This window comes from Phaenicophaeus curvirostris, chromosome 5 (genome assembly GCF_032191515.1).
Source record: "Phaenicophaeus curvirostris isolate KB17595 chromosome 5, BPBGC_Pcur_1.0, whole genome shotgun sequence".
In the NCBI taxonomy this organism is placed as follows: domain Eukaryota; kingdom Metazoa; phylum Chordata; class Aves; order Cuculiformes; family Cuculidae; genus Phaenicophaeus; species Phaenicophaeus curvirostris.
The window spans coordinates 6354580-6382187 of NC_091396.1; the positions used below are offsets into that span (position 1 = coordinate 6354580).

Sequence of the window (27608 nt, forward strand, 5' to 3'; positions counted from 1 at the left end):
CACTGTTTAACATGTTCATATGAGTGATATCAGATACATGTTATGTTAATAGTAATTAACAAAAAATACTGGTTTAACTAGCAGATTACTAATTTAATAAACAGTACTGTGGTGTCTTAAATGTCTCTCCACAAGAAGATCTGAGCTGATATTTACAGGTTTTGTATAGAGAGCACACAGACAATAATTCTGTTATCATCTCACTTTAATTATTTCATATGTATATTCACATTCGGTGGTGAAATGCTTTGAAAGAATATTAATGTTCTCTTGACAGTTAGGACTAAAAGAGAACACTCTGTTAAACAGAGGTCAGGATATCATTTTTGTCAGTATTTAGCAGTTGGCAAATCTTCTGAGCAGCTGAAAAAAAAACAAACTACCATCTGAATAGTTATTTTATTTTTCTTTCCTGATATTATATTTTGATTGCGATCTTTATTTATGGTTGTGCAAGAACTTTATTATTCAATATACGTGGCTAATTTTCACTATTTCTGGATGTGATTGTTAGGCAGGTGCTAAATATCATAGAATCATAGAATAACCAGGTTGGAAGAGACCCACCGGATCATCGAGTCCAACCATTCCTATCAAACACTAAACCATGCCCCTTAGCACCTCGTCCACCCGTGCCTTAAACACCTCCAGGGAAGGTGACTCAACCACCTCCCTGGGCAGCCTGTTCAAGTGCCCAATGACCCTTGCTGTGACTTTTTCCTAATGTCCAGCCTAAACCTCCCCTGGCGGAGCTTGAGGCCATTCCCTCTTGTCCTGTCCCCCGTCACTTGGGAGAAGAGGCCAGCACCCTCCTCTCCACAACCTCCTTTCAGGTAGTTGTAGAGAGCAATGAGGTCTCCCCTCAGCCTCCTCTTCTCCAGGCTAAACAACCCCAGCTCTCTCAGCCGCTCCTCATAAGGCCTGTTCTCCAGCCCCTTCACCAGCTTTGTTGCTCTTCTCTGGACTCACTCCAGAGCCTCAACATCCTTCTTGTGGTGAGGGGCCCAGAACTGAACACAGTATTTGAGGAGCGGTCTCACCAGTGCCGAGTACAGAGGGAGAATAACCTCCCTGGACCTGCTGGTCACACCGTTTCTGATACAAGGCAAGATGCCATTGGCCTTCTTGGCCACCTGGGCACACTGCTGGCTCATGTTCAGTCGGCTGTCGACCAACACCCCCAGGTCCCTCTCCTCCAGGCAGCTTTCTAGACAGACTTCTCCTAGTCTGTAGCACTGCATGGGGTTGTTGTGCCCCAAGTGCAGGACCCGGCATTTGGCCTTGTTAAACCTCATGCCATTGGACTCTGCCCAGTGGTCCAGCCTGTTCAGATCCCTTTGCAGAGCCTCCCGACCCTCCAGCAGATCCACACTTCCACCCAGCTTAGTGCTGTCTGCAAACTTGCTAAGGGTGCACTCAATGCCTTCATCCAGGTCATTGATGAAGACATTGAACAGGACTGGACCCAGCACTGAGCCCTGGGGAACCCCACTTGTCACTGGCCTCCAGCTGGGTTTCACACCATTTCCCACCACTCTCTGGGCCCGGCCATCCAACCAGTTTTCCACCCAGGAGAGTGTGCGCCGGTTGAGGCCAGAGGCTGACAGTATCTGAATCAGAATGCTGTGAGAAACTGTGTCAAAGGCTTTACTCAAGTCCAGGAAGAGACATCCACAGCCTTTCCCTCATCCAGTAGCCGAGTCACTTTGTCATAGAAGGCGATCAGGTTAGTTTGGCAAGACCTGCCTTTTGTGAACCCGTGTTGACTGGGCCTGATCACCTGGTTCTCTTGCATGTGCTTCATGATAGCACTCAAGATCACCTGCTCCATGACTTTCCCTGGCACTGAGGTCAGACTGACAGGCCTGTAGTTCCCTGGATCCTCCCTGCGACCCTTCTTGTAGATGGGCACATCAGCCTCCAGTCCAGTGGAACTTCCGCAGTCTTCCAGGACTGTTGGAAGATGATGGAAAGGGGTTTGGCCAGCACATCCGCCAGCTCCTTCAATACCCTTGTGTGAATCCCATCTGGCCCCGTAGACTTGTGGGTATCTAGTTGGGCTAGCAAGGCTCTGACCACCTCCTCTTGGATCATGGAAGCCTCATTTTGCTCCTCTAACTCCTGGGTTTGTACACAGACGGAACGACTTTCTTTACAATTAAAGACTGAGGCAAAGAAGATGTTAAGTACCTCTGCATTTTCCTCATCCCCTGTCACTGTTGTTCCTTCTGCGTCCAATAGGGACTGTATGGTCTCCCTAGTCCTCCTTTTATTATTTATATATTTAAAGAAAGGTTTTTTGTTATCTTTCTTTTCTTGTATTCATCTTCTGTTAAAACATCACCATTAGTGGTAGCTGGATGTGTAGTTAGTATTTCCATAGCCAGACCAGTGAGGCAAAATTTTGGAGGAGTTTGCAAAAGAAGTGCAGATTATGTATGTCAGTCAGCCCTGCTCTCATGGACCTCCTACCTACTTTTGTTTCTCAAGTGATGATAGTGTTCTCTGGCAGCTCTTTTGATAACAGATGAGAGTGATGTCAAGTCCAGTGAGATGGCTTTTAAATTATTGACATCTGTCTGCTTGAGTGTGGACACGATTCTAAGAAGAGCTGTCATTTCATGCAGATGCACTGTCATTTTTTATCTGTGTGACATCCAAACCATTAATCTTATGTCAATGTCTCTACAATCTAACTCTAGTTTCCCATGAATGTAGGTAGACTTTTGTATCAATGGGGGACAGAATGCAGCATGGGACGTATATTGGGATGAAGATTTTGCTAGTTAAGGTATTCAAGTATATCTTCCTTCAAAGTGAAAGGAATGTGTTCACTTCTACTAGTTGTTATAATTACATCCTCCTTTCTGCCATGACATTTCTTAAGCCAGGAAGAAGGGTCAGTCCTGAAAGAAACTTAAACTGCTTTGTAAAAACAATCTTTGAAATTGTTTTTTTAGATTCCAACTTAAAGCCAAGTTGGGAATTTCTGCTTTTTAAGGCAAGTCATTGAATGAAAAAGGAACTAAAGACCGCATATGAATGCTTTTGCACAGGATATAATTTATTCTGCAGTTGAGCCTGATTGGAATTCAGGATTTTGTCTTATTAAGACTAGCAGCGTAGCATTCAAATCAAAAAATCTGTATTAGAAACCTGCCATTATAGATGTTGTGTTCTTAGAGGATTAAAAAAATTTAGATTATAAAAATGAATGATATTGTTAATATTGTAAAAATTTGTAGTTCTCTTAAGATCATCTCAAACTTCATTGTGAAAAATAAACACTTCTCTGGATTAAAAGTTTTCTAGTACACATCATGCTAATTGTTTGCAGATTTAACAAATACTTAGCTGTGGCTTATACCAATTTGATAAGTAAGCAAAACTTATCTAAGATAGCTTATTGCTAGAGACAGATGTAAATTCTTGAATTGTGGTTTGTTGGTTTTTTTTTTTCAAATCTCTGAGTAGAGTTAAAAAATAATTGATGGTTAAACTGATGGTTAGGTACATTTCAACAGCTCACATACAATATTTCTCTAAACTTGTAGATTAACTTTTTGAAGACTGAAATGGAAAGGAAGAGCAAAATGATCCGTGATCTCCAGAATGAGGTAAGAGGGACGTTTGATTGGCATCTTTATTCACAGTTTATGCTGAAAGAGATTATGGTTTGGCTTTGTATATAAAACATATATTGTTGTAGTAGCAGAAGGATAAAGCTTCAGTGAAATACTATAAAAAGAAAAGCGAACAAAAAATATAACAGTGTACGTTTAGAAAGAGCGTTCCACTAAATGCAGCCCTTGACTCCTTGCAACTGGTGCATAGGTCAATAGCACATCTTGGTAACTTTTGCTGTACCTATGAATTGTGCTTTTTCAATACGGAAAACATAATTCAGTGCTATAGGTTATTAATACGTGGTGAATCTTTAATTCACAGTGTTGTTGCATGCTTTAAAAATAATGAACAAGAGAAGGAGAAAGAAAAATACAGTCTTAAACTTCGGATTTTTAATAAAATTTAAGAAGTCCAGATTCCTAAAATGTTTTCTGAAGCTTTATGTTTCATAAACATTAATCCCAAGTTGTTACATTTTCTGTTTTTCACAGCATTTCCCACTCAACTTTCTGTTAATATCTAAATATAAGAATCTTTTTAACAACCAAAAGTTGTCAAATTTGGACAAACTTTGGTTTGTGACAGATGCTGTAACTCATTAAGTATCCTGGAGACCCCTATGTGTAGTACAGAAAAAGAATGGGGCTGTTCTACACCTTTACTTAATGCTATTCAGAGGAAAAAACACTGTTCTTAGTCTCTAAAATACTGCCCTTGTTGGCTTTATCTTTTTATTTTATTTACTTTAACAGTTTAATTTATAGCAGGAGATAAAATATTTTAAGGAGCTGTTTATTGTGTTTCTATTTTGTAGCAGAGGTGCGAGCAATTCCTATTCAAATTCTGAGTCACATTAAGTCTACTTTGTGGAAAACATCAGAAATTCTTACTAGATAAATGTGAATTTCCTGCGTAAGCTTTCCATACAGAGTGTAAATACTTTTGTTGCAGACATCAAACACACATTTTGTTTTTAAATAAACAAATCCTGTATGTATTCTTCTCTAGATAACAGAGAAGAAAGAGAATTCATGTGGGGGATGCTGGTCATGTGCGGGGTAGATACCAAGTATACTTCAGATTCTGCAGTGGTGGAGTTTATATGTGATGTACATTTTTTAAGAGCTTGCACTCTGTTCTTTCTGGAGACTGCAACCTACAGTGCAATTTTATGCTAGCTTATATTTATTTTGTGAGAATTTGTCAGCCACTGGCAGTTCTGGGAAAATGTCATTGTCAAGCTGATTTTTCACAACTCATTTTGGAAAGTAATAGTAAAATACTTCTCAGGGACTGAAATGAAATATGTTTACATTTCCTAAGTAAAAGATTTTTAAAAAATTAACAATTTGAACAAGTTAAAAATGTGGCTATGCTGTTCTTCTTGGCCTTTAGCTGAATAGGGAAAAGTATCTCTAAGTTTGCTCTAAAATGCTTCTAAGGGTGTTTTTTATAGAAAATATTCGAGATGCTTTGGAAGTGCTTCTTGCACAGTGGTAGTTTTCCTGCATTTAGGTAAGGGCCTTGCACAGTATTTGTAATAAGAGATTTTCAGTAAGTAGGTAATGAGTTTACATTACATATAGCTCCAGTTGTGGACAAGCAGCCTGCATGTCTGCTGACTGATGGAAAACATTTGACTGTTTAATATAGTGGTTTTCCACAAAAGTTAATGAAATAGTCTATTTAAAATTCACATGGGGTGTATGGAACTACCTTAGATAGATAGTTTGATCTCAGAACTCATCCTTGATATTCAGTCATTTTGAAATTTGATATTGGAATAGAAACTTGAAATGTTTGAGTAGTATCATATTTCTTCTTCCTTATCTTTTTCTCCACAAACAATTTGTCTAAATTGGGATATACTTTGTCTTTTCTGTTGCTTCATTTGTGGAAAGAACTTTGCACTTGAAAAGCTGTTTTTCAGATCATCTCTTGTTCTTTTACCTGCCAGGTTTCTTGTCTTTGTCTCTTCTGTCCAATTCTTATGTTTTGCTCTTCTAAACTATGATGAGTTTGGTGTGTATGAAAACTTGGTCTGTCTAAAGCACTTATTTAAACAGTTATTTCTTATGTCTGTAGTCTGTGAGAGTGCAGATGTAGGGTCAGTCTGAAACAACTGCACGTTACTTTTTAACACACAAAGGAAATATTGTTTCTTTCAGTTGCTCATATGTTATTTAAGCCATGTTCTGAGTTGTGTTTATCTACAGTCACAAAAGCCTTGCTTTTTTTTTGTACTTGTGGTCATTGGATGCTTTGCTCTTGAGCCTGCTAATTCTAATAAATCATGTCATCCTGATCCTAGTGACCATGCAAAATCCTTTCACATTGAACACAAGTAAATACCTCATTAGTAAACATCACAAATAAATTTAGGCAAGTGGCAAACCCCAGAAGTCACTGTGGTCTGGTGCATCACACTCTGGATGTGGCACATTCATGTAAATCCTCCTGTCTTTTGAATTACAAGAACATAAGAAATGCTCAATGATCCATCAGTCTCAGTATCTTGTCAGTGGAAATGGCAATAGCAAATGCTGTTAGAGCAGAGTGTGTGAGCCTGCGTCGCTTCCTGCAGCATCTGCAGTCACTGGGATTGGGGTGTTAGAAGAGGTATTCCCTGCAGTGTATATTTATGAACCTGCTGTCCATTAATTTCTCTAAATCCTTTCCTGAGGTACCTCCACAGCTTCTTATACTGTAAAATTACTTCTTGCTTCACTATTTATATTTAACCTATTTTTTTCTTTTAATGTTTTTTCCTGTTGTCCTTCTCTTGAGCAAGTTTGTTGTAGATTACAAGTCGTTCCATGTGTGTCTATCTTAGCTTTACAGAATCATTCAAGGTTTGGGGGCTTCTAATACAGCATTTTTTTAACAACACTTAGGCATTTTGTATCTGTTCTGATCTTTTGACTGCTTCTTGGGGAATTTGTATCTATTTGTCTTATTTTTCCTAATACTCTTTAATGAGATTGAATGTCTGCATTTGGATTTGAGTGTTCTGTTGTCCTCCACAATAGTATCTGTTATTACACCAAGCAGCTGTGAACAGTCTGCCATTAGCTCCTCTTGAACTCAACCAGAGGAAACACTTGAGAACAAAGCAGAGTAACATCTTTGCTGGGGGGCTGCAGGGCTAGCTGCATTTGTATTTGCTGCAGACCTTCTTTTAGTCAGGGTCTTCTTGATGTTGTAATTGTGTGGCACTGAATGAAGCTTCAGTCTGGTTGGAGCCTCTACACAATATGAAGAATGAAAAAGACGGTGATTTCACTTCAATATCTTGGCAGATCCTTGGAGAACAGATTAATGTACAGGGAAAGTATATAGGTAAACTGAGTGACTGATATTTCTGAGATCATAAATGAAGAGTACTTTTCATATGTATCCTGCCACACTTGTAATTTTGTCTGAGTTTGTGAGCAAGCTCTTTGAGTACAAAATGGCAAGGAAGATGGATAGAGGTTTTGTGAGTCACTGACTGGAGTCCTGTGTAAGTGTTATTTTGGGCATCTGGGTGACTGAGGCTTCTGAAACAGCATAAAGAAATAGCATATTGAAAAACGGTAGTTAACCTTAGAGGCAGAGAAATAATTAAATGAGAGATGATGGTTTAGATAGGAAGGAGAATGCACTAGGCAAATACATTTTCGGTTTCCTGAAGACTTCAGTGATGTGTTTTCTACTCTAGCGCGCCTGCTTCTCTTTCTTCTTCCATATGTCCAATTATGTAGGATTTAAGTTATCAGTCAACTGGAATTATTCAAAAAGATCAGTCTTATTTGTATTACTCGTCTCTCAAGTCATAAAATTAAAAGAGGGGGGAAAAAAAGTTTTACTGAAGAAAGAGGCCACATTCTTCTCTTGGGAAATAGTGAATTAATGTCTAGATATTCTAAATGGAACTATAATATCTTCCAGTACTTTCTCAAAATGTTTGGAATGTGATGTGGGAGTAAAAAATGCAGAAAAAGAATAACAACAAAGACATGTCAAAGGGAAAGAGGCTTCATGTCATATGCAGCAAAAAGGTAATGAGGTATAGGAAAAATACAATAACGATTGGGTCTTTTGGGTTTTCAAAATTGTATGAGAAGTGCTGAAGGTGTTTCCTCCCTGACACCCGAACCCCAATGCAGAGGGTGCATCCGCTCAGGATGCAAGGGTTCTGTACACATATAGTCAAGAGCAAATGACATGTAGCTTTAAAAAAAGATAGGAAAAATTTTGATGCAGGTACTGACAGTATTGAATTTGGATGACGTATTTGTCATTCGTGCTACCCTGTCCAAACATATTCACGTGGACAAATAATGCAGAAATCTGCTTTTAGTTTGTTTCTGCTTTACTCAAATTACCTGAAATATTTCTACTTTTTATATTGTCATCTTGCAATATGTTCCAAGAGCTGTAGGAGAAGATTGTGGGCACTGTTTATTTTGCACATATTTTAGGGGGAAACACAGAATAGTACTTGTGATTTAAGAAGCAATAAGGTCCTAGAATGCCCCAAAAATCAGAAATAGCGTTCTGGTTTTAACATAGGCAGTTAAACATTTCCTGAGAGAAATTTGATTTGAGAGCATTGTTTAGTCCTTCTGCATATCTGCTAGTGTGTGGAAAATGAACCAATAGCTATACCTACCGAATGACTTTATGTTCAACTTCTATACTATCTTTGCCAGTTGTGTAAAAGTAAGTCCACTAATATCATTTTTTTCCTGGAACTTCAGTATTTGTTTTCGAGGGTTTCAATAAGGGCTTCATATTTTGACAAAGATTTGACAGAAGTTAAATGGTACAATTTTGAGGAAATATTCTTGTCTAGGTCCTGGCTCCAATCACTGAATATACCTTATGCTTTTAAAAATCTTGGGTTTAACATTGGATATACTGTATATTTAAATAATTGATAATATTTTATATGTATTTTTAAAAACTATTCTCTGCATATATATATATGCACAGAGACACAGATAATGAAAATAGAATTCCTTTCATAGCTACTTTTGTCCTTTCAAATATGACATTCACCCTCAGTTTTCAGTTGGCAAATTGTGAATTTTGTAATCTCAGACTTTTCCATGACTCTAAAAATAATTCTCTATTTAGTTCTGTTCTTGCAATGCATGCCCTTCTGCCATTCAACTTTGCATTTCAGAGACAGGAATAGACAACAGCAGCCTTCCAACTGAATGCAGCAGCTGTCATATAGTGTATGAGGAGGGGACGTTGGCTAGAAAGATGATTTTCAGGCTATATTTTCAGTGTGCTTGCTGATGTACACATATATGCAATTTCCTTGAGACAAGGAGTCAGAAATTTTCCATAGAAGTCAATAAATAATATATATTCTGTACTGAAAGTTAGAGAAATGTTATTCAACTTTGCATATGGACACTATAATTGCCTTCTATTAGGCTTAGAAGTGTGCATAAAACAGTTTACTCTTATTTAATTACATTCAATTAGACAAGAAACGAGTGCCTAACATCTCATTATCTTTGGACAAAATGTTTTACAATATCTGTGTATGCCTACATTAAGGTTAATATCTTTACAGATTCTATTTATAACAATCTCGCATGTTTATAAATTTATCCAGTGGTTTGTATCAGGCAATTTCTTGTTTTGGCTGTGGCAGAAGTTTGGGAAACATGCCTTGTATAAAAGATGTGTAGTAGTACAGGCAATACAAAGTAAACCAGGAGTGGAAAATGAATTTGACTGTAGCTCTCAGTAATATGTATTCTTCTGCTTAGAAGCATGGTTTTAAATAACTACCTTGTAAACAATGCTTATGCTCCATTCGTGTATAAATTGTGGCTATAGCTTTAGTGTCGAGTAAATCATCCTAGAACAGAATTTTCTCCAATCTCTCTGTGCTCAGCTACACTAATAAAAGGTAAAGTCACAGCAGTTTAAAGTCTCACCTGATCTATTGGGAATTTCATGCCCTGCAGGGTGAATTCAATTGAATTGCATTGAATTATTTTGAGGGGAAAAAAAACCCACAAGAAACCTCCCTTAGAGAAACAGAAATGTAATTTTAAGGCTTTGAGACTGTATGCCAATACTGTAATATAAAGGAGGACATTATAGTTCTTCACTCTGCAGATAAAATTAACTTTTTTTTTCTAAATATAAAAGCCTGTCCCCTTGAGAAAAAAAATGGGTAGTCCTGATCTGTCTTTGGATATGGCATTGGTTCTACAGTTCAGAAGAAAACATGCACAAGTGTCAGAGGCAGGGGCACTGCCTGGGGAAAAGTGAATAAGTAGGAAGAGTACAGGAGCAGCTTCAGATATGATATTCTGCTGAAGAGCTTTGAATTCGGTATTGTTTCTTGATTGATTACACCTTCTTTTGCAGTGTAAAAAAGTCTCATTTAAAAAAAAATTGTTCTATGACTCTTTTTTTTAATGAATAGGATAAGAAAAATGTGGAAACGCAGTTGAAAATAGCTCTTAGGGGACAGTACATGACATCATACAAACCCCAAATCCTACTGCAATAAGATTTGATTTTATTTATAGTGATATACTAGCCACTGCAGTGAATGTTAGAATAAGGTTTTGGTTTTAAGAGTATTATTTTTTCTGGCCTCATAGACCTGAGAGTGTAGGACACATTTTTGCAGTTGCTATTGAGTGCTAATCAGAATCAGAGCATTAATTGAAGTATTATAATGGATCTGCTATGTCTGGATCCCTCTCTCCTAGGGACTGCCATATATTTTGTGTTTTTCATTTATTCTGTAAACAATTTGATTCAAAACGTGCTGGAAAGTGAGGGTATTCAAAGATGAATGTTCAGGTGAAATGTATCCTTAATGAATGAGAAGATTAAAATCTGTATGTGTATCTGTTAGGCCCCTCTTTTCATCCTGTACTTAGCCACAATGCTTTGAAATCTGTCTGCTTGGATTTTGCCCAGTGTTGTTTGTCTTTTCAGTTAACAGCAATATTGAAAATCATAGTGATGCTCTTTTGTAATCTTGCTGAAGTCATTCTGATGTCTTTACTTGGTTTTCCCAGGCTGCCCAGGATGCTTTAATAAACTCTTATTTCTGACATCTTCCTCCACTAAGTCCAAAATTAAAAAATGGGTCTCAAATCTTTACTTTTCTTACACGTCTAGTCTCAGATCTGTGTAACAGGCTTTTTGTCCTCAAAGCTTAGTCTTTTACAATTGTTGTTTGTAGCAAAATACCATCTCTGTGGAAAAGAGGGTAATTTCCTTTCATAGGAAATTGTCATTGGCAATTAGGGCTCCTGGATATTGATGCTACGTTATGTGATAGTGCGTAAGGGAAACTTCTATGAGCGTTTAAAGATCAGATTGTACAGGCCTTTGGGATAGGGGAAAGGCTAGAGTTCTCTGATGATCCATTTAATCTTGTTCTTGTGCAAGTATGAACAGTATGTTGGAAACTAGGGCTTAAGGACAGAAAGTCCTAGTGGTTTCTTCACTATATCTTATTTCAAAAAGGCAGCAAAACAGGAAGTATAAGCAATTACCTTGAATAGTAAAGTTTAAAAGAGCAATATTCTGCCCTTTGCATGCACAACTCTCAATGACATCTGTTGCAGCTTCACCAGGCAACAGCAGAATGAAACCTAATTAAAATCTTTGAACTCTGAACTTTGTTACAGAGAGTTTTGTGAATTTTAGTGTTATTGAAATCAGTGTTTTCCAGCATTACAGTTCTCAAGGGCAAGGTGGCTCAGAGTCAAGCTCCAGAGCACTTTAAATATAGATGGAATTTTATAATTAATGTAAAACTTCCCCTGGTGTGAATTTTACCAAAAATGAAAAGGAAAGTGCTGTTCTTATTTATTTGTGTTGTGTGAACAAGTGGAAAAGTTTGCTTTTAGTACCAAGATGTTAAAATTACCTAGTGGAAAGACCACTTAGAAGGAAGAAGCAATGGTACATGTGTTTTAAAAAAGAGAATGTAAATTTATGCTTCAAAATCTTGTCCAATCAATACTTCAAAATCTCTAGTCATAATTTGGTCAAACTAAGTACAGTATTTGGAATGGTAATTCCAATTATGCATGGATATTCTAAGAGGATAAAAAATAAAAGAATAATAAAATACTTACAGATCAGTTAACTTGTGGCTAGTTTTAGACTTATTAACTTGAATGAGCTTCACTGATTTTATTTAGTTGTCGTTTAAGTACTGTATTTATCTTAAGAAAGCTGGTTTTATAGCTTTGCTATAATTTAAAAATACAGTTTTCATTAGATCACTTCAAAGTGGCTTTGTTTATCTGCCCCAAAAATTTTGTCCATTTCTCAAATTTACCAATAAAAGGTCAGTCGTGGAATAAATCTTCTGTTCTTCAGAATTTTATGTTGCAATAACTGAAAATATTTAAAACAACCACCACGTTAACTCCTGAATTACTCCCTTTTTTATTAACTATCTCTATCTTATAAACAATTTAAAACATACAGAGTTTAATAGATGTGGAAATATTTCTTAAGTGAAACCATAAGGGTTAATTAAGGATTATCAAGCAGGTGCTGTTTAAAGTATTCTGGAAGGTGTTGTCTTATCTCACTTTTCTTGGTCTATAAAGATCTCAGTAGAATTTTGTCTAATAGCTACATGAACTCAGGAAAGTTCTGCATGGATTAAAACAATACTGTGAAAACATAAGATTTGTATGGTTCACCCTCAAGCTGTGCTGTCTTTGATGCTTTGTGATTACCTTCTTTCCAATTTAAAACAATTATTGTATTCCGGACTATAAATTTAATCCTATATGAGTCAGGTATCCACTTCTGGCTCATTTGCACATATATTTCTGTGTGTATTTGCATGCATGCATGTACATTTGTGCGTACATTTAAATCAATAACACTATTGACATATAGATTCAGATACATATTTGTGTGTGCACGAGAATATAATATGATATTAAAAAATACCTTAAAAGTATCAAAAAGCCAGCGGATGATTGACTGAGAACTGTAATGGCTCTGTTTCTCTGGACATACCCAAGTAACTTTTCATTTTCTGATATTGATTTGCTCATCTTATTTCTTATATCAAGACTTCAGACCTTGACATGTCACTCTGAAATTATTCTGTGTGTAGTAGACTTTTCGGTCCTCATATAAGGTTATTTTTCAGTTAATATCAGTGCAGTTTTGCTCATTTATTGAAGGAGATAATTTAATCTTAAAGTGCTTTAGTATAGCACTAGGCTAGACATTTTCTGAATTGGACTCTGCAATTATCTCAAGTACTAATTTATGGAAATGTATCCATTTAGTCTTTCTTACAATGGCATCAGCCTGCCATCCATAATTTTCACAGTAGATAGCTAGTATTCTGTAAGAACAAATGCCTTTAAGCATGAAGGATTTTATGCCAGGGCCCATAGTGAGAAGTAAAATAAAGTTTCAGTGGAAAGCCACAGGATATGCTGTGCAGCGGTGGTCTTGGTGTGCTTCAGCTGTATGGCTTTGGGTGCTGTTGCACTGGGAGGTATGAAAGGGATTTGGCAAGTTTTTCTTAAGTAGAAAAATCCCCGGACATCATAAAAAGCCAAAAATTGAAGGATCTTTATATAAAATAGAATAGTAATTAACAACTTTGTTCTATTTGGATATGTGTTCTTTTTGGCTATTTAGTTGTGCCTTAAAGCAAGATTGTTGGAAAAAATTGAAGTGAAAACAAAGGTGCTTTCCTGCTGGGGTAAATGCAGGCAGTAGGATTATCTCTTGTAATTTTCCAATTTGCTGATTTTTTGATAAGAAACTGCTTTCTGTTTAAAATTGTGTATGTGGACAACAAAAACATACTAGATATTAGAGGTCATCAGATTTGTGTCAAACAAAATTCCCAGGACACATGTGATGATACCATGTTTTATGTCTAGCTGTGGCTTCAGCGTGGTCTGAATAAATGAGTAGGAGTAGATGGACAGTTGACCAACCTCCCTGCTTGAGCTCTGCTGCATTGCTTCAGTAGTCACAGGGGCCAGATGAACCCCATTAAGTTTCTGAGGCAATTCCCATGTACTGTCTGTGTTAAATCAAATGCTTGTTATGCTGTAAATTTCTCATTTTTTTCTGTTGCATAGTTTGTAGGCAGTTTAAATTTAATGGACTTTCTTTTCCTCCCTGAATTCCCAGTATCATAATTGGTGCTTTTGAAAAAAACAACTTTTCTTGCTCTGCATTTGTGAGTTACAACAGTGAGGTTTGGTATATTTGACTGATGCTGAAGCACTCTACACTTAATCTCTAGATTTTATGCTGAACTTATAAGTCATAGGGGAAAAGAAATGGAGTTCTGGAACTTGAGAGTTAGGATCTCTTCCTTCGTTTGCCAAAAAAGTGGACCTAACTAGATCAAGCAAATAGTAGCATCCAGACATGGAATTCATACCCTAAAGCCCTTCCTGGCTTGTATCAGAAACTGCGTGGCCAGCAGGACCAAGGAAATCATCCTTCCCCTGTACTCAGCACTGGCGAGGCTGCACCTTGAATACTGTGTTCATTTTCGGGCTCCTCACTATAAGAAGGATATGGAGGCACTGGCATGTGTCCAGAGAAGGGCAACGAAGCTGGTGAAGGGGCTGGAGAACAAGTGTTATGAGAAATGTCTGAAGAAGCTGGGGTTGTTTAGTCTAGAGAAAAGGAGGCTGAGAGGAGACATTATCGCTGTCTACAACTCCCTGAAAGGATGTTGTAGCGAGGTGGGTGTTGGTCTCTTCTCCCAAATAACAAGTGATAAGACAAGAGGAAATGGCCTCAACTTGCACCAGGTGAGGTTCAGATGAGGAAAAATATCTTGACTGAAAGGGTTATCAAGCACTGAAACAAGATGACCAGGGAAGTGGTTGTTGAGCACATCTACCCATCTGTTAGGGATATGGCTTAGTAGTGGACTGGTATGGTTGGACCTGAAGATCTCAAAGGTCTTTTTCTGACCAAGCAATTTATGATTCAATAGATAGTTATTACCTTTGGGTAAAAGGTGTAACCTGCTGTTTAGCATTGCTTTCTTCTTATAGTGATGTCTGTCTGTCTTGTTGAATCAGGATGGGGGTTCACCAAGATGCCTGATGGGACAGCAATTAATTCTAATGAAACCTTTTCCTTTTGCTGTTTTTTACAATACTGCTGCCTTACTTTAATTTCACAAGAAGATAAAATGTGGCATGGAAAGTAATTGTGAAAAGCACACTATTTTTAGCAGAAATGTAAACAAAATGATGAAGGAAAAAACCAGTCAAATCCAGAACTTTTGAGACAAGTATAAAGATGCAGCAATTCAATATTCTTCATGAACTCTTTCTACAAAGTCCTCCTACCTATAAAGTGTGTATACACTATAGAACATGAATTCATTTCTTTTTCTAAGCTACATGCTGGTCATTTAAACATAATTTCAACGACACACAAGAATTGGCTTACTGAATTGACTCATTTATAGTTAATTGCATCCTTTTCTGGGTCAGAGGATGACTGGATTTCTGTGGCTGTAGAAGTGTAAAAACTAACATTTGTTCAACTTTCTATTGTTGCAATAAGCAAAAGCAGATGCAATTTTGTTGCTAAAATATGTATAGCTAAATAAAAAACCAGTATTATGCCATTGCATTTCACCAAAACACTTACTTAGGTGGAAAACACATTTTAATATTTTTTCTCTGATGCAGATTCCTATTGACTGTTGCCAGCTCTTGTTTCTGTTGTTTGGTAAGGCCCTAACTTATTTCCATTTGAAAGCAGCAAGTGAGTATATGCAATTCATAGTAGTCTTCTTTACACTGCATTGCTTATTATGACTTACATCCTCTGCACAGAGCAAGCACTGTGTAGGAAACAGGTAGCACTTTGTGTTCCACAGACCATGTGGCTGCTGTGCATTTTTTAAAATTCTTGTTGAATAATAGCCAAATGTGTTGGAGGCTTAAGCTCAATGAAGGATATGGAAATCGGTAGTGTTAAGTATTTTTAATCATCAGATTTCCCACATTTTTGTTCTTTAGTTCTGATGTTTCTAACACAAGTACAAGTAGCCCTGCAAGTGTTAAAAGGAGGGAAATGAAGATGTAGATTCACCCTAACCTTCAGATTTTCTCTTCTGTTATTGTTAGTGATGCTTTAGAGTGTATATTTCTAGATCTAATTCAGATTTCTTTTAAAGTTTCATCACATATACTTTTAACACAGCCCAAGTGATGCTACTTTGTTTCATTCAATTAAGATTGACTTTCAAATACCATTCTGTTTTTTTATGCCATAACTCATTTACTTGCAAAGAGAAATGGAGGAGCCAGACAGGACACTGAACACTGAACTGTCAAGTGCTGTTAGTCTTTGTGAGCTTGTAAGCAGAAATATATATTTATGGAGAGAGTTCATGACCGCTTGCTTGAAAGGAAGGAACAATTGCTGTTTAGTAGGTGTCTTACATTGAGAAATGTTTGTCTTCTATAGGGACTTCAGGATTTATTTTGTGACTCCTAAAGTAAAAGTTAAGCTTCTGCTGTTGTCTTTTATTTATTTGGCTTTCGCGTTGGTTGGTTGGTTGTGGTTGCGTCTTGCTTTTGTGGTTGCGTCTTGCTTTTGTGGTTGCTTCTTGCTTTTGTGGTTGTTTGTTTTTAACAATCTCAGCAACTGAGCTTCTTGTTTGACAAGTATCAGTGCAAAAAGAGTATTTGTATCTGCTGATTTTAATATGACACTAATCAAATCTGCAACTGCATAACTCCTCCACTCAGCAGAAGCAATTTACCCATCTTAAAGTCCCAACAGAAGTTCGTGAACTGTTCAGACAGTTAGACTGATTCAGTTTCATCTGTTGAACTTTGCATCAATGTTTGCTGGTTCTCTTCTAGTTAAGTCCTGGTATAAGCATAACTTCTGATATGGATGTGTTTGCTTCAGCACGGGTGATGGTAGCTTGGTTGGTTATTCTTCTTCACTAGTCCCTAATTGAGATGCTGATTGTTCTGTGCCCTATTCTCCCCTCTCCTTACTTGCCAAATAACTTATTTCTCTGGTTAATCAATAAGTCCGAAGAACAATCAGTAGGGCCAATTCTTCTTAAACAAAATAAATTGATATATTATCAGTTGTGTTAAATATAATAAGTATAATTGGGAATAGGAACGCATACCCACCTAGCTTGGCAGATTTAATGTTTGCATCATGATTATGTCACGTCTTGGCTGTTGTTATTTCAAAGTATAGTTACTCATATTTGCTAGAAATATGAGTCTATGAATTTAAATCCTTAACTTGAGGATGACAAAGCAAAGCTTCATCACTGATGTAGGATTTGGATTTTGAGGAATAATAATAGACATGCAGCTGTCGAATATTAAGTTAATTAAAAGATGGCTCCACTGAAAATCCAGCTGCATTCAAAAATATTGAAATATATTTTGCAGATAAAAATATAACCACTTTTAAATAATATGCCTAGTCAACTGTGGCTTTAAGAAGTGTTCATGAGAATATGTCCTCTGTGACCTACAGACAGATCTCTAAGATATTTCAGAAAAGTATACGAGCATAAAAATTATTAAATGTGCTGGGCAGATGCATTAGTTAGATTGTCTGCCTATGACTGACAGACCAATATCCTATTTGATATCATCGAATTGGGTAAATTACTTTTTTACATCCTTTCTTGTCCAAGACAAGTATTAATATGAAATTTGCTGACTGTCAAATTTGCTTTCTTGTCCAAACCTATTATCATTCCATTTCAACTAAAATAAAATGGAAAAATCTAATAGGTATTGCAATATAAAGTATGTTTGAATAATACTAAAAAAAAAAAAAAGATGAAAAATTTATCCTGCACAGATTTTCATGGGTACTCTCTTAGGAACAAGTGTTCTGAAAATTTGTTTTGTGCAAAGTGGAAAAACTTTTATGGAGGAGATTAAAATTCTATATTTTTCCTTCTACGAGCCTAAAATACCAAAAAATCTAAGATTAGAGCACCCTTTTAAAAAGATGGCTATGTGGATATTGGATCTGCACTCACTAAGAAAGAAACCAAGCTTAGGTCTTTCACAGCTTCAATAAGACACAACCCAACAGCTCTCTTTTTGTTAGTCTGAAGTAAAGGAGGTCTGTCCACAAGCACCATGTTAGTCAGATGAGGTTTCAGTACTGTGGAATGAAGGACTAGAGACCAGAGAGAGATAGAGAAGATAAACATTTACCTATTTAAAATATTTACCTGTGTGGTTACAGCTTTTTTGTGAGACTTGTTTGCAGCTTCCCATGTCCTCCTTTTGGTTTTAGAGTTTTGTTTTGTTTTATTTTACATATACGTTATACACGGCTTTGTTGTCATTTATTCTATCATTGTGTACTTGATGCTATTACCCAGCACTGCTAACTGAGATCTGAAGGTAGGGGATATGCTCAACTCATGACTCACGTTGCACATAGTGGTGCAGTCCCAAAGGATATCTGGCTGGTTCTCATCTCTTTTTCCGGGTTCTCTTCTAGTTTTCGTGGTCTTTCATAGGATAGAGTTGCCTTTTTTTTTTTGTATTTCAAGATGTGTGACATCTTAGTCCCAACCAGATGATGTTTTCAAAGCATTCATAGTAGTTCTTCAGATGAATAAACTTTCTTCAGGTTTTCCAATCCACCAGCATATAGCATTTCCCCACTTTAGTTCTGAATCTGGAAGGAATTAGGAGAAAGTGCATCTAGGCATTAATTCTGAGGTAACTTAATGCATCAGTTACCACATTCAGCAAAATATTTTGCGTCATGGTAATCTCAAGCAGGAACATAAACTTTCCTTATGCACATATGTATTCCTCTGAATATTTTAGTAAGAGAAAAGAAGAGCTATCTCTTTCTTACTCCACAGATCTTTCTAGTTCTGTTTTCAGCATGGGAATGGTCCCTTGATGGTTTAGTTGAATCGATATCAAAATAATTACTGTTATGATCAATATGTCTACATTGTGTCCAGTAAAATAATGAAGATCACAAACCTAGAAAATGGCAAGATTGTTTCTCAAAAAGGGTGTTTTCAGTCCTAAAAATACTGTGCCAATGTATATATGCTGCACTTAAGCTACAGGAAACACAGCCAAACATATTTTGTAAATACCATTTATCAAACTATTGAGTTAAATACAGTTTTGAGTGATAACATATTGACAATTGATAATGATTTTTTTGCAATGATTAAAGTAATGAAAAACAGGCTTATGGAACGTTTCCATCTGCAAACCACTCTCTTGCACTTAAAAAAACAAAACAGTCTCTAGCCCAGCTAAGATTGTAGCATCATTTTACTGGCCATATTGTTTACTATAGTATGCTTTGTGTGCTAAATATTTTGAACTGTGATGCCATTCAAGGATGGATGTAAAATCATGCAATTCCTTTCAAACTTATTCAGAGAAGATTTTAAATATTTTTCTAACACAGCTTTCAAAGTCAGACCCTGAAAACAATGTTTTTTGATTGGTACCTAATGTAGAAGGAATAATTTCTTAGTCCTACTTCACAGATACTGGCTGTTGTCTGGAGGTGAGCACTCGGTAAATCCTACAATTTCCATTTACCTGTATGTTATGTTCTCTTTTATTAGGCCCTGCCATGCTTTCTAAATGGCTTTCACTTGGATACCCGAAGCAAAGGCAAAAAAAACCAGTAGTTGTTGAGGCAAATCTAGACTCCTTTTCACAGCTAGCATGGACAGCTGCATATATGGGCCATCATTGGTAGATGAAGTATCTGGGAATGTTCAACAGTCCATTAGACAAAGTGGTGGCTCCTGTCCATAATATCTGAGTCTTGCATTGTTGAAATTATAGCTTGGAAACAACATCTGATTTATATCACATATACAATATAACCATGCAATTGCAAGATTGCAGAGTGAACTTCAGATTATTCATGGGTATATTTTTTTCTATTTAAAAACAAGCTTTTTCTTGATACGTTCACAATCATGGGTAGGGTCCTACTCCCGACTACTTCATCTTGCTGTATGACTTATAGAAAATCACTGAAGATTAATGATGATTTTATTAGAGTTGTGTGCCAGTAGAGTAAATAACCCTAATGGCCTATGCAAACTGTCCTGTGCTTATATTTGCATTATTAAGTGAGCTATTTAGTGATTTACTCCATTATGCTTATAGACAGCACAGTCTCCCTGCTAATGCCACTGAGCTACTTGAAGGTTGAAGATCTCATGTCCTGCTGGCTTCAGATATCGATAGAGCTTCTGTTGCAGCGGGCAGCTCATATAGTAGGACAATAGGTGATATTTAGGTTACCTTTCTGATGTTTTGAAAACACAGAGCTGCGGCTTATGGTTTTCCTACACAGATACTGATTGTGTTAAGTTGCTACTGTGACTTGCATAACAAGATATAACAGAATGTGAAATCATTTCTACTTCATGTGTTCCAAAGATGGAAACAGCAGTGCATTGCCTCCTGACATGAGCTGTGTGCTTACAAATGTCTCACCTTCCAAACCCTGTAGCACTGGTGACAATGCCTGCATGGAAGCTGTGAATTTAAAATAATATTTTAGAAATTGCTGAAATATCTAAACAGAGAAATTGTTATGCTTCTGGAAATAATTTCGTATTCTATAAGTGGGGATAGACCATACCAGGACCGAGGCAAGAAGATATTTTCTAGTACCTATTACATAGTTACTTATATCCCAGTATATTGAGTAAGTACAACATGGTGGAAATACATTTAATATGTGAATCGAGCCAGTAAAACTGCCTCAGGGATATCTATTTCCCCGATTGAAAGATATTGTACTAGTCTCTTCTAAATATCTGATGAATATTTTAGATGTCTGTACAATGAACTTTCAAAGCTTTTTTTTTTAAAAATTAAATATATTGGCCAAATAGTTCTGCAACAACAAATACTCTATTGTGGTGCTACTGAGAGAATTCAGGAGACAGGACTATTAATATTAAAGCAAACCTGAGCAATATGACCCCATAGAGAGCAGCATAAACTTATTCCTTAGTCTTCTCATCCCCTTCTCCTTTCATAACTATACCATTTATGTTTTAAGACAGATGTTGACAGTTGTGAGGTGCAAATGTGCAATGATCTAAAATATGCTTAATGCAGCATTTCATCCTCTGATGCTGGTGCAGCAGAAAAAGTGAAGTTGTAGAGCAGAGTGTAACAGAGCAGCCTGGCCCTTCCCACTTCTAGTAATAGAGCAGCATGTTTTTTTGGAAGTCAGAAATGCGTTTTATATTTAGATTATTTTCATTTACAAGTTTGGTCACATCCAACATGCTCTTTTCATTTCTGTCCCCTTGCCTTAATAGAGCTCTTACTGTTTTGTTGGTTTGGGTTTTTTTAAGCCTGACCTGCAGCTCACAGCAGCACCAGCTTCTTTTCAACATTCTGTTCACAAATGTCAAACCAATGAAAAGAAGAAGCTTCAGGCTAACATCTACCTAACTAGGTGTTCTGCTTTGTTGATCCCACAAACCATCCCCATGGCATTCAGCCACCTCTACCAGAGGGAAAGATCAAAGAACTGTCAGGTTTCTTCTCTAGATAATCCTGCTTGGCATAGGCAACTCTTTTCTATTTCAGATATCAATTCTGCAAAATGGAATTCTGTGTTTAATATGCTGCTATGGTTTTAATTAGAATATTTGACATGGAAAGAATTAGAAGTGACATTTGCTTTCTTATAACAAAGTCCTATTGAAATGACTGGAAAAGTGTAATTGAAAATTAAATCAGTCCAATAAATATTTTTGTGTATCATCTTTACTTATAGATAAGGAAAATAAATTTCCCGCAACCCTTGCAATCCAAAGGCAAAAAACACCCTGGGAAAAAAACCCTACTTGGTCCAGTATACATATACTGATCCATTGCTGGAATGTAAAAATCCACTGGTTCTGAGCGATGAGGGATTGAAAGAATTATTTTCCCCGCTGTACTATTTAAAACAAGCATGGGAATGGTTGTGCATGTACCAACATACTGCATCCTAACCCTATAAACAAAAACAGTCAATCAGGAACTTGCTTTTTTTTTTCCTAAAACAATCTTTTTGTCTTTGGGTACATGTTTGCAAACTGGTAGAATATTAATATTCTAGTGCATGTTTTAGCAAGCGTGAAAAGTTGCCAGATTTCAGTTATTTTGGATAAAAAGAAAAACTTTGAATTAAGGAAGAGTGAAGCAAGTTCCCAGGTATTACTGAAGTATCAGTGTACTATAAGCTTCCTTTTATAGTGCGGATATGTCTCCAGTGCTCTGTTATTTTTAAATTACTTTTTAATTTACATTTTATTTACATGTATTTTATTTACAAAAGGAAATGGAATGAAACTGTCAGGAGAGGTTCTTCAGCAAGACAATGATCAGTCACAGGAACAGGGACCCCAGGGACGTGGTCATGACATGAAGCCTGTCGTGTCAAAGATTATGATTCTACAATTTTATTTCATTTTATCAGTAAATGTTGGTGTTTTCAGGGAGAGACAAGCTGCTTACAGATTACAGTGAAGACTGTAAACTTCACCTGGCAAACAGAATGAATGAGGAGAACTCCCTAGTAACTGTTCACTATGAATTAATTGCAGCATTCTGAGTAGGCATCATTCTCCAAGTGATTCTTATTGTAAGGACTGAACAAAAAGTAAGTCTCCCCTTAGATGAGAGCTGTAGGGCAAAACCTGTTGTGACTCAGAGACATGCAATTCAAAATACAGGGATGAAAAACAACCCCCACATCTTTAAATGTACTAAAAATAGTTGAAGTGCAGTTTAAATGTAGTAGTCATTACAAAATCAGTGACTCTAATTTGATCAGGATTTTTTAAGAGCTTTTCAGCTATTGTTTTTTTAAACCTGAAGAAGAGCTTGTCCCAGAGATTGCTAGATAGCTTGTGGCTGAATAATTGCATTATGGATTTCTCTTGAATTCAGAGCACAAGTATTTCGAATAACAATCATGAATGATTGTTACCTAAAGTGACTTGATTCCTTAGATCCCATCACACATTTTTAATGTAAAAGACTGCTCTGGAAAATCAGCATCTTAACTCATTCTGTAGCAATACTGAAGTTTTAAAGCACACCAGCAGTTCTCTAATCCTTTTCAGAATGTTAAAGGTTTGTCAGTGAATACAAGGGAGGAGGAAATCTTGAATTTAACTGCCTTTGAAGACTGCACTTAAACGCTTAATCTTGTGCAGGGGGAGAATAGTCTTGTGTCACTCTGATACTCCTGTGCTTATCTATGTTCTGAATGAAGTCTTGGACACGAGAAGAGCTACAGATCTATGGATGACTGGGTTTGGTCTGCAACCCGTTATCTAGACAGTCGAGTGATGCAAATACTAATACTCCTGGCAACTAGACTGTCAATTTAACCTTCCTATTAAGTCATTAATTAATATTTTTTTCAATGCAGTCTGTCAATGATATGCACTTTAGAGACACAAATCCCACTTAAACCATTAATTTTTGTAGGTATGAGCTTTTATGGAGAAGCCAATGTTTAGAATTTCTGTGTGGAAGCATTAAAAAGTTAAATTGTAATAAAAGACTCTGAGGAAGAGCACATGCGTGAGGAAGTCTAGATTGAACACGAGTTACTCTATAATTGCATAGCAATATTGTGAGGCAACAGGTGAAATTAATTTTTAGATACAGAAATTTATAACTGCTTCTAAGCTGCTGATTCCTTTTGAATGATAGGCAGGCTTACGTTTTGCACGCTGGTCTGTTCCACAGTTAGGATGGAATCAAACCTCAACATGTGCTACATTTCTTTCCTGTTTTATGCTTCCCCCTTTTTTTTTTTTGATGATGAGGTGGTAATGTGATTAAAAATGTACTGTCTATAATAGATCCAATCCAAGATGCTACAATGTGTTAGCTTGCTATGACTTCAAATATTATACATGTATATTTATCCTTGTGCTCATACTTAGAGAAGAAGATAAAGGGATTGGAAAAAAACCCAAATACTCAAAATGTATGCTTTTCTTTTTATTATTGTTATTCTAAATCTCCTTACTCTGGCTCATTTCTTGTGTTGTCATTGTTACGGCAATCCTTTTGTGACCCAGCAAATGGTTGTAGCCATGGCTGAGAGATGTCTTGAGACAGCCTCGTGTTGCTCAGTAGTCTAAAACAATCAAAATTTCCTTAATGGAGAGATTCAGAGGCGATGCCCAGCAATAGCAGAGGCCATCCACAACAAGCTTGTGAGGGCAGGACTTGAGTTGCAGTGGTGCCTATGGAAGCAGGTGCCTGAAGGGTTTGGTGTTGTCATCTGGCAAATGTTAGCAGGTTGATAAATTACAGATAGGAGACAGTGGCATTGTATTTCAGTTTTACACAATGGGATCATACGGAGCACAAGTGCAGAACATCCTTACTGTGCCTCAGACATAAGGTATTACTTATTTGCTAGAGCAGACGTTTTTGTACAAAGTTAGGCTATTTCTATGTGTAGTCATCGTACAAGCACAAAGATGAAGGAATACCAACAAAATCTGTTATCATCAGGAGGAAGCTCTCTGTGCTAAGATATATTTCTGACCCTGCCCTTTGTTTTCTCTGTGCGCTTCCTTGAAGCACAGGTTATTCCAGATTAGTGTTCAGAAAAAGTTGTGGACGCAGAACTTCTCAACTAAAAAACTGAAGTCTGCACTCTGTTCACTAAAAGACTGTGGTGGTGCTTCCCCTGCAGACCTGGGGGTTCATGCTTCTAAATACTCATACCTGAGTCCTGTGGCAATCAACACAGAAGTCTTGCTAAAGGCAGTAATTCAAGATTTTTTTGTATGTTGCTTATTAACTCCTTCAGCTTATCTGTACTCCATGAAACCCAGTAGAAGTAACAGCTCTAGTATTGGAAGGGATAGATAGGTCAAGTAAAAGCAATGAATACTGTTTGTTTGAGGAAACTTGCTGTTATCTGCCTTGATCTGTAATGTATGAGTGTGAGGCAAAGGAACAGATTATTATAAGAAAAAAAAGGGCAAATAAAACAGGACATTAAAAGTCAAAATATGTCCAAGCTTACAACAGTAGCATGATGTGATTGCCAGGGTTACTCAATTTGGCTGCCAGTTCTGGGTGTTGCATGTTCTTCCTAAATACAGCACAGGCAAAGGTGTCAGGAGAGCATTTCTGGGCACAGAGAGCAGAAGCCTGACCATAGTTTAAGTGAGCTTTTCCCAGGAATTCAGAGCTAGGGCGACAGTGGCGTTTTTTGAGTTTAGATCCAGACAGATCTGAGAAGTGTAGAGTTCATGTATGCATCAGCAGTAATAAAATACATTGATGGACCGAGTACTTCAGCTGTTTGGCACCCTTGACCAAGGAAAAACTGTGGGGAAAAAAAGACTCGAACATCCTCAAGAACATCAAGACAAACTCTCCTTAGAAAAAGTCACAATGTCTTCACTGACCATAAAGACAAGGTAGAACTGCAGTTCTTAAGGTCTTATCTGAAAAACCTTCCATGGTAGAGTGCAGGAAACTCAATTTATCTGTCTCAGACAGATAGAGAGTTGAGCCAATCCTGTGGGGATTAAAATAGCTGCACTGTTTCAAGCTATATAAAACATTTTTCTTTGTCATGAAATAGAAAGCTGATGTCCAAAGTGAAATGGGTACCAATACCCTGTGAGATCAGATAAGTCTAGATATTTGATTTTGGTCTGGTGCTGTCTTCTGATTTCTCTCCTAAGGGTGCAGTGAACTGCTTTAGTTTAACAGGAGATAGAAAACGGTTCATCTTGGCAATTGGCGCTGACACTCCTGCTGAGCACAGTCCCGGCTTTTTTATTGTTCTTGGGTTTGGTTGGGTTTGGTTTTCTTTAACAGGATGTCTATAAGAGAGAACTGTTCCAATGATGAGCAGGGGCCAAGCAGGGTCTGATTTGCGCTATTCATCAAGGGGAGGCAGAGCCAACTTTATCTTGTATACAATAAACAAGCACTGTCAGACCTCAGATGAAATGTCTGAATTGAAGTTGATTGCTGGGAATAATTTTCTGAGAGTGAAAGTGATTTTCTTTCCTTGAAGATGCTTTGTGTTCTCGTGCTTTCAAAGGCTGGTGGGCAAACTAAACTTGTTTTGTGCTGAGGATGTCTACATTGTATTGTTTGTTCATTCTGGGTTACGATCCTGATGCTATTTCAAAGAGGTAACAAAGATGTTTTGTAGTATGAAATGTAAGGGTAAGAGCATTAAGACACTCATTTTTGTGGCCAGAGACTGGGATAGCAACTTCAAAAAATGGCATCCTAAAATTTGTGCCTCTTGCATTGATGGCATATTTTTACCCTTCTGTAAGCAGAACATATGATAGACCATAAAAACGTTAATCCCTGTAACATCAGATTTACAATGATAGCGAGCTCCTTTAAACTCAACCCAGGGTCAGTCTGTCACATTTAACAGTGCCTATAAACTGTGATTCTCTCCTCATGAGGTGTTTTTTGTATATGCTAAATGAGGAGGGGATGTTTTCAAAACTATATTATGTAGCTTTATAATCATTTTAATAAAATGTGTTTGCAGAAAAGGAAGGAACTAAAGCTTCACTGTAAGCTTCTGTTGAGCTTCTAAGTGTACACTTTGGGCTTTTCTTTTTATGTGTTTGTCCAAGTTTTCTAATAGAGAGGATGAAAAATTAAAAAAAAAACAAACAAAAAATGAGAAACTAAAACATCCTATCACAGCTCTCTGCTGTTAGTGTTGATATTGTAGAGAAGAGGAAGGAGAGGGGAGGAGACTTGAATTTTGTTAAGGTAAAAGATAGTAAAATTCTTTAACAATATGAAAAGAAGGAACAACTGGCATGATGATTATTGTTTTATTAAATTCTAAGGTAGTCATATGTTTCTGTAATTCTTTTCCCCGCTCTCCTCTTCTCTGGAGAGCTCCTGGGCTCAGTCTGTCTGTAGGGATTACTGAACATGGTTGTGTCTCTCTAGATGTTTGGTGATTAATTTGGGCAGCTGCTGGTCTTTGATACAGGAGAATAAATGCCAGAAGTGAAGGGATTAATTGCAAAAGTTAGGAATAGAAAGGAACATATACCTCTCTAGATAGTGAGTTACCAGGACGGTAAAAACTGACTGCCAGGGAGGAGACAAGAGGATTCCTGCACGTGGCGACCTCTGACAGCAGTTTACTGTACCTGAATTTAGGGATGCACTGAAACTACTGGTGCAAAAGTGTTAAAAGATTTAGTAAATTAAGAATTAGATACTACAGTAACTTGGCTTAATGATATGATTATGTGCACATGCTTCAGCTAATAGTATGTGCTATAAGCTTTACAAGATGTTCAGAGACATTAAAATACCTATTTAGTTTGAATATAATTATATTCTTTCTCTAAATCTAAAAGGCCATGTCTAATTAAAATCATTATTCTATATAATTTTGGAAGAGGCTCTTAAAGGCATGTTTAGAGATGCTCAGTTCATTCTTTAAACTTTTATTGTTTTTTAAACTCGAAATGTCCAAGACCTTTTCCATTCAAGTACTTGATAACAAAATGTTTGAAGTAAACATGGTGTAAAATTATAATTAGTTTAACTTACTTGTTGTTCTTTGAAGTATGCTTAGTAGGAAAAAAAGGATTCAAAATGATGCTTCTTATCTAAGACCTAGAAGTCAGAACTTCCGTCCTGACTCAACAGGCATCTGTAACCTAAAAATCTCATGGATAAATTGATCTGAATAGCCCCTTTCTGGTAAACCTACAGAATATGTAACTGATTGGACACTTCATTTTGCTTAGTTTAATTTGGAATTCTGATCATGTCAAGCTCTGTTATACTTCACATGTTTTTACTGGTGTGCTTCACATTCTGCTAATAGGAAACTATCGCTATTAATCAGGATGCAAAGCAATATTTAACAGTGATGTGATTTCCTAAGTAACATCAAGTTACTCAAATTGT

At 36.9% G+C, this 27608-nt stretch overlaps 1 protein-coding gene across 1 annotated transcript in view; it reads left to right on the forward strand.

The window, feature by feature from the left end:
* LUZP2 (leucine zipper protein 2) overlaps window positions 1-27608 on the forward strand; it is a 198292-nt gene that overhangs the window by 98993 nt on the left and 71691 nt on the right. The window contains exon 5 of the mRNA XM_069857454.1: window positions 3555-3617. Coding sequence (XP_069713555.1) covers window positions 3555-3617 — 63 coding nt within the window. The remainder of the gene's footprint in view (window positions 1-3554; window positions 3618-27608) is intronic.